Source organism: Mus pahari, chromosome 19 (assembly GCF_900095145.1).
Source record: "Mus pahari chromosome 19, PAHARI_EIJ_v1.1, whole genome shotgun sequence".
In the NCBI taxonomy this organism is placed as follows: Eukaryota; Metazoa; Chordata; class Mammalia; order Rodentia; family Muridae; genus Mus; species Mus pahari.
Window position 1 is genome coordinate 52,863,193 of NC_034608.1, and position 8,448 is coordinate 52,871,640.

Consider the following 8,448-nt stretch of genomic DNA (forward strand, 5'->3'; position numbering starts at 1 on the left):
GAGGGAGATAGAGAGCAGGGCATAGTGAAAAAGTGTAAGAGGGAGATAGAGAGCAGGGCATAGTGAAAAAGTGTAAGAGGGAGATAGAGAGCAGGGCATAGAGAAAAAGAGTAAGAGGGAGATAGAGAGCAGGGCATAGAGAAAAAGAGTAAGAGGGAGATAGAGGGAAGGAAATAGTGAAAAAGCGTAAGAGGATATAGTATAAGTGCTGGAGTCCTACGGAATGGCCGGTTATGAAGATGGTGAGTAACTGTGGGGAGACAAGGCTTGGGAGACTGGTGTGGGGGCTTTGGAATGTACACCAGGTACCTCAGGGACTGAAGGAGCCTAGTGACCACTATAAGCTTTAATATGCAGCCACAGGTACACGTCAATGGAGCTGTGTAAGTCCCTTCTGCCAGAGGTAAGAAAAAGTGACCCCCGCCCCGCCTTTGGCAGAATCTTTTTCACAGGTTCCCGAGGAAGGCTGGCTTCTATCTAGCCACCAGGAATCCTCCTATATATAGCCCAGGTTGAGCCCATTTCTGGGTAGGTGGACAGCTTGAGACCTACCAGTCAGTCAGTTAGTAGTCCAATGAAAACCGTTCCAACCCAGGTGATCTGCTGACTGAGCCTGTTCCCATAGCAGCAGTTTCCAGACACGGAATGGTCTCAACAGCTTTATTCACGGTGGTGTGTATTATAGCCTAGATGCAATGGGAGTAGATGCCAAAGGTGGCGGCTAATCCAGGAATAAGCAGTACTCCCCCTCCAGGGGGGTGGGGGGTGTATTTTTAGTGCTTTTCATGAGCCGAATCTGTTTTAAAGTCAATGAAACTGACAACACAGTCTCGGAAGGATGCAAGATTAGGATACGGTCCCTTGAGAGGAGCGGTCTCTCATCAGCTCGTATGTCTGCTTCGATCACTTAGCCACCCATAGCTGCTGTCGGGAGAAGACCTTGTTGAGTCTTCTACCAAGCGTAAGAGATGCCAGCAGGTACAGACCATATAGCCTATGTTTTCTAGGAACCAACAATTGGCTTTTCCTCTCTAAGAGTTAGCTCAATTTTGGTTAACCACTGAACACTGAGCTTAGTAAATAGATGTTCATGGCTGGAATGGAACAACACAAACTCAATGCTTTGCAAGTGGCTGAAAGCTTCCAAATATTTATAGCATAGCTGTTAAGAGAAACATTCTTAAAAGGATGTCATCTTTGACCCTAAATTCAACTCTCATTAAACACAGTCTGTATACATGTCTTAGATTAAGTGAAAGTACTTACAGCCTAGACCTCAGACCTAGAAGTGCTCACATTCCGTGGCTTTGTGACCAAGCTAGAGCCGGAAGTACCACATGCACGCCTATTGGTGCACAACCTTGAGTCTCCCTCAATTAACAGGAGGACAAGCATAGTCCAAGGAATTTCCTGGTGAGCCCAAGTGAGTCTTCCTAGAGGAAAGTCATGACACTCAATGGCCTCTTATCATGATGAAGAATTGTCTTGTGCTGTGGAAGCCAGACACCCTCCCGACCCTGCTTCTTGGTTGTTGCCTGCAGGTGAACTAGAGTGTAACAGGACACGACAAGTGGCTTGTGGTGAGAAGTGCATTCCTGTGGCCTGGCTCTGCAATGGGGAGCAAGAGTGCCCAGATGGGACCGATGAGCAGTGTGGTAAGCACTTAGCAAGATGCTCACGGGCACCAGCCCTGGTTCCCACGTTCAGGTTGAACATTCTTAATCTGAAAGTCTGAAATACTCCACAGTTCAAAAATGGTTTAGTACAAGCACGGTACCACAGTGGGGACGTACCTGACTTTATGTGATGGGTCTCAGTCAAAAGACAGGTTCTCCGAAAATATCACATAAAATTACCTTCAGGTTGTGTGTGTGTGGAGTATATTTGAAACACAAACTACTTGGGAGGCTGAGACAGGAAGATCATAAGTCCAAGGCCAGCATAGGCTATAGCCTGAGTTCAAAACCATCCTGGAAAGATTATCAGGACCCCATCTCAAAAATGAAAAAAAGGGGGAGGGATTAGCATATAGCATGTGCTGATCCATAATGTAGCAAAAATAAAAATAAAAAAATAGGATTACTTAGATTTGGGTCCTATCCTCATGGTACATTACAGCAGTGGTTCTCAACCTTCCTAATTCTGTTATCCTTTAATACAGTTCTTCATGTCACCCCCAAACCACAAGATTATTTTCATTGCTACTTCATAACTGTACTGTTGCTGCTGTTATGAATCATAATATAAATACACATGTTATCCAATAGTCTTAAACAACTACTGTGAAAGAGTAGTTGGATCTCCAAAGGGGTTGCAACCCACAGGTTAAGAACTGCTGCCTTGGTGTGTTTGAGTTTGTGTGTGTGGGGTGTGTGTGTGTGTGTGTGTGTGTGTGTGTGTGTATTCATATATGCAACACTAAAACAAAAAGCCCTTTAACTTGCAATAATGTGTATTTGGTTGACAGTATCCATTCTCACGATTTTTGTCCCCTGAGGAGAAATTCAAACAAGAGTGGCCACAGGCTCTTAAAGACCAATCCACGAATCTTTGAGGCACCACTGTAAAAGTAAAGTTTGCACCTTCGATTGAAGCTTAACCATTGGTATCCATATTCGTTTAACTAGACCAATCCAGAGGCTTGTATGGAATCCTTACAGGCCACAATACTCAAAAAGCTCTTTTGTATGCAAATTGAACTAAACACTGTTAGAAGCCAACTTAGGAAATATTTTGTTGCTATGAAGCCCTGGTTCTCAGTGCTTAGAATATTCAAAGCCACGGGTAGGTCATCCCAATGCCAGCACAGGCGGAAGCCTTCTTAAATGATGAGTCCTACCTTTGTGTCATGAGTATAAGACAGAATAAATTCCCCATGAACAGGGAAAGTCCTAATGTATTAGTGATTATACCCTTCTTTCTCCTGAATGCTTCTTCCTGGATGGTTGCTTGCTGCCTGAAACCTCACATGAAGTACCAAACACACTCAGGCAGGACTCGAGGTGTAGCTAGAGGGTAAAATGTTTGCTTAACATATGCAAGGCTCCGGGTTACATCCCCAGAATCAAATAATAAGCAAAAGGCAAAGAAGCAAATGAATAAACAGAAGCTCGTGAACATTCACAGGGTGGAACACACTTTCCAGCTTGTTTTCTTGTGTGGCCACCATACATGCCATGCTATATCTCCAAGTCTCCTTTCTTAAGTGGAATAATTTGAAGCAAAATCTACTAGTTTTCAGGTCTTAGATCTGCATATAGTCTCAAATATCAAAGGAATTCAAAGAGGGGGAAGGCCCTGGCTTCCAGACACCTATAGGGTCAAAATCTCTCTGAACGGTTAGACATTGTACTGGCTAGTTTTGTGTCAACTTGACACAGCTGGAGTTATCACAGAGAAAGGAGCTTTAGTTGGGGAAATGCCTCCATGAGATCCAGCTGTGGAGCATTTTCTCAATTAGTGATCAAGGAGGGAGAGGCCCCTTGTAGGTGGTGCCATCTCTGGGCTGATAGTCTTGGTTCTATAAGAGAGCAGGCTGAACAAGCCAGGGGAAGCAAGCCAGTAGGGAACATCCCTCCATGGCCTCTGCATCAGCTTCTGCTTCCTGACCTGCTTGAGTTCCAGTCCTGACTTCTTTCAGTGATGAACAGCAATGTGGAAATGTAAGCCGAATAAACCCTTTCTTCCCCAACCTGCTTCTTGGTCATGATGTTTTGTCCAGGAATAGAAACCCTGACTAACACAGACATAAATAAATGTCAAGTCTGTCATGTATTTCATGTGTTCATTAGTCATGTATGAACCAGCTATTATTTTTGATACAACATGCACAAAGTATTTTTTGCTGTCAGAACTTTTGCTAGATAACAGTGTTCTAAGAGATGGTGGGAAGAATAAGCTTTGAGGGCTGTTGGCTCCTTGTTCCTTGTTAAGGCAGATGTTGACTCTCAGCTAGACAGGATCTAGAGTCATCTCACAGGCATATTTCTGAGCATGTCTGCACTGGTATTTCCATAGTTTAACCGAGGAGGAAAGACTTGCCCCGAGTGTAGGTGGCACTTTCCCATGTGCTGACACCCCAGACTGAATAAATAAAGCCAAAAAAAGGAGAAAGTGAGTCCAGTGCGAACACACATCTCCCTCTGATTCCTTACTGAGAGTGCGGTGACAAGCCACTTCACACTCTGGCCACCATGCCTTCTCTGCCACGATAGACTAATACCCCTTATTAGACCGTGAACCCAAAGAACGTCTTCTTCTGCTAAGTTGCTTCTGCCAAACATTTTGTCACAGGGATGGGATAAGAAAGCAATGCCATTGGGTTATTGCCAGGAGTGTGGATGGGACCGGCAAGTCCAGGGTTGTGATCAGTGTCAAACTCAGAAGTAATTATTGCTTTGCTATTTAAAACGTATGCTATGAAATCCAGCCAACCAATGGTCTCTGACAAACTCATCTCCCTGCATGCCTGTTATTGAATCCCACCCTGGCCTGCAGAGCAAACATGTCTCGGGCACCTGCAAGCCTGGCAGTGTGACAATGGGAGGTGTATTCCTGCTAGCTGGCTTTGCGACGGTGTGAGTGACTGCTTAGATGGCTCCGACGAGGTTAACTGTGGTAGGTACAGCTTACTTTTTAAAATCACATCTATTTATGTATGTGTGAGTGCATGTGCATGTGTGTGCCCCATGAACCATGACATGTGTGGAGAGGTCAGAGGACAACTCAGGTTCCCAGGGATTGAACTCATGCCAGCAGGCTTAGGGACAGGAGCCATTACTGACTGGGCTGTTTCATCAGTCTTATAAAACTTATTTTCAACACTCTGTCATCTCTCTGCTCACCCACAGCTTGTATCAGCATCAGCAGTGCTAACTGGAAGGAAGGCATACAATGGCCTTAGGCCGTGTGCGTTAAGCCAGATGCTACATTGCCTTCGGTGTTATAGGAGACTCTTAAAACTATTTCTTTGTGTTGTCAAAATTCTTAACCTTATTGACTCTTTTAAAACTTCAGTGCAGAGAGCCACACCCATATGGCTAATGACATCTAACTAGCATCTCTTAGTGGTTCTGAAGTCTGCCGAGTCCACAACAGCCATAGCACTCACTTAGATACGCATGTCCATCATAATTCGGCAGTTCTCCTCCGCCCATGTAATTCCTGCCTTCCAGAGAGCTTGACGGCATGTCCGGACTACAAAATCCGCTGTCCAGGAAAGGCTCGGTGTCTGGATGCTGGGGAACCTTGCGATACCCATCAGAACTGTGAAGATGGGTCCATAAAAGCACACTGTCCCCACACCCATTGCTTGGCTGGGCAGTGGCAATGCCAAAACAGGGCATGTGTCATGGACAGCTGGAGGTGTGATGGCATTGATCACTGTGGTGATGCCTCGGATGAGCAGGACTGTGGTAAGTCTGGCTTCCCAACCGATGGTTCAAGGGCAGGGTATAGTACACGGGCTGCTTTACATAGTCTACATTTAGACACCAAGGCAGAAGCTACCATCCTTTCTCAAAGAAGAGGATGCCCCCTAGCAATTCATGGAATCCCAATGCTGCTTAGATAAAAACTCTTGTTATATGCTGAATGAGCATCGCTCAGAATGTTCCCAGTGATGAAGAGCAAACTATAGACAGCCCGAGCATCAGTCTATGAAGGAAGCATAACAACAGACAACTCCTGTTCTCACATAGTGATGGGGAAAACCTCCCACTAAAAAGGGCAAAACCAACCCCAAAGAGTGGTGAGCACTGTATTCCTCTTTAAGACAACCCTCAAACCCCAGGATAGGGGTGCCTCTGGTTTGTTGGTGAACCAGAATCCTGTTCAGTATTTCCTGGAGTGAAGGCTGCACATTGTAGCACACCCAGCGTCTAACATTTGTAAATTGAGTCTTCCTTAAAGGCATACTCATTTTGGGTCAAGCGGCTGGCTCTAGTACCATTTTAATTCCAACTATTTAAAGCCAGATCAGTCAAGTTTAGCACAGTTTCAATCGAGTGCCCAGATGTCTTGCTATTTTTGTGATTGAGTCTTAAACCCTGATTCCCTGAAGAAAAAAAAAAAAAGTTCAAAATGATAAGCTTTACTTTCCAAACTTGAATTGCTATAGGCTATGAAAATATTGCCACGTAACCTACTGAAAGAGTTGTCTTTCTACACTCCTCCCCCCTTATAAGTAGTAATGAAAAAGAATGATCAACTTCCTCCACAGCCTCCTGTCCAGAAGGCACTGTGAGCTGCGATAGTGGGAAATGCATCCCAGAGTCTCTGATGTGCAATGGGAGAGCTGACTGTACAGATGGTGCTGATGAACCCGGAACGTGTGGTAAGAAACTGCTTTCTCAGTTTAAGGCGGGAGCCTGAGGAAATGAGATGACATAGCCTAATGCTTTAGTCACGGTATTAATTACTTTTCGCTTGGCTGTGACAAAGTATCTGGCAGAAGTAATTAAGGGAGCAGGGATTTATTTTGGTAGCAGTCACAGGCCGTGGCCGAGGCGTGCTGTCCAAGGCAGAAGGGGCGTGTGGTTGCCGCTTTTCTCGTCTCTGCAGAGTGGGATGCAGAGGAGTCAGGCTAGAAATGGGGCTGAGGCTGAAACGCTAAAGGATCTGTCCCCAGTGACCCACTTTTGCTAGCTAGTTCCCATGTCCCAAAGGTCCCACGCTTCCTAATATAGAACCATTATCTGGGGAGCACATGTTCAAACACAAGAATCTGTAGGTGACATTTCAGATTTCAACCCTAACAGTTATCATTGGGACCAACTCCTTGAAAGAATGCTTGAAATGAAACACACATACATACACAGACACACACACATACAGACACATACAGGCACACACACAATCACAGACACACACACACAGACACACACACAGAGACACAAACACACACACACAGAGGCAGTTATCTTTGTCCTTTATGTTTAAGTATGTTGCACTTTTGCTTATTAAATTAAAGCTCTTGGCTTTGGTCTCATGACTGAGCAAACCCCCCTAACTTGCAAAGCGTCCAGGGTGATTCTGAGTTTGTAGCTTTAAGGAGATTAGTTAGCTCAAAACCTATACCCGACAGTGCTTCTGAATGCTAGAGTAAAGCCAGGAGCGCATCATCTAATGTTGGTAGCATCCTCGTTACAGGTCTCAACAAGGGCCAGACCCTTACCCAAGGCTCAACCATCTGTAGCAATGTACTGAGCCTTTACCAGTCTAGAGAGCCCTCTACAGAGAGCCTTGGCTCGGCCTGGTACACACAAGCTGCTTTGGTTCAGCTTTCAGCCTGGAGGGTTTCTATGACCCAACTTGACTTTGCAGATCTAGCACAAGAAAACTACAAAATTAATTAAAGCAATAGAAACCATTTGGCAAATGTCTGGGGGAGGAATGAATCAATTTGTTTAAGGAAAAAACAAAAAAGATTTCTCCACGGATTTAATTGAGAAAGAGCTCAGAAAGCATGTTTTCTGGTGAGGAGGAGGGGTTGCTGAAAAGTAACTCTGACTTTTTTTTTAAAAAAGACAGGGTTTCTTTGCACAGCTTTGGCTGTCCTGGAACTTGCTCTGTAGACCAGGCTGGTCTCGAACTCAGAAATGTGCCTGCCTCTGCCTCCCGAGTGTTGGGAGTAAAGGCGTGCGCCACCACCACCCCTGGCTGTAACTGTCTTTTTAACCTCTGATTTTCACTAGAAGAGTCACTGTTGGGTCTGTTGGAAAAGGGACAGTGGGCGTCATCGCCTCAAATGACCTCAAGTGGTTCGGTCATCTGTCTCCTGTCCTCCTTGCCTAAGACTCCCCGAAAGGCTTCTAAAGACAGTTTGTACTACAGGAGCTCAAGTGAAGGTGGTTCAACGCACTAATGACAAGGCCAAGTGTAGGCTTTGTGCCTGAAAGATAACTCTTATTCATAAATACAAAACACAGGACTAGCTGTCCTCATAATCCATACACCCCCACAGGAAACACAGAAGAGGATCTTGGCCTCTTTGTAGAAGGAAAATAAATACACCAGCATTTGACATTGCTCACATATTAGCTTGGAAAGAAAAGCCTCCGCCCAGCTCCCCAGCTTTATATCTTTCCAGCGCCACAGTCTTTCCCTAGCCTTATACTCTCAGGCAAGAGGCCAGGGTCAAAGGGTATCTCTCAGGGGTCATCTGTTCCTAGTCCAGTATAGGAGGTCCATGATACAACACGGCTTATAGTGCATTAATCTCCACTGAGTTCAGTGACTTTGACAGCTGCCTTGTCCCTACAGGTAAAAACTGCTCCCTGCTGAATGGGGGCTGTGAGGGCCCATGCAGCGATACCCATTGGGGTGTCCGATGTTCCTGCACACCAGGGTGGCGGTTACAGCCTGATGGATGGAGCTGTGGAGGTCAGAACTCACCGGGCTTGTCTTTTAGAAACATTCTTTTTTTTTTTTTTTTTTTGGTTTTTTCGA

The 8,448-nt window shown here is 45.3% G+C and overlaps 1 protein-coding gene across 2 annotated transcripts in view; it reads left to right on the top strand.

Moving 5' to 3' along the window:
- Positions 1-8,448, top strand: part of LOC115062580 (low-density lipoprotein receptor-related protein 1B-like) — a 51,119-nt gene that overhangs the window by 2,009 nt on the left and 40,662 nt on the right. For both annotated transcript variants that reach the window (XM_029531671.1, XM_029531672.1), the window contains exons 2-6: positions 1,542-1,655; positions 4,498-4,617; positions 5,175-5,414; positions 6,221-6,334; positions 8,263-8,382. In XM_029531671.1, coding sequence (XP_029387531.1) covers positions 1,542-1,655; positions 4,498-4,617; positions 5,175-5,414; positions 6,221-6,334; positions 8,263-8,382 — 708 coding nt within the window. The remainder of the gene's footprint in view (positions 1-1,541; positions 1,656-4,497; positions 4,618-5,174; positions 5,415-6,220; positions 6,335-8,262; positions 8,383-8,448) is intronic.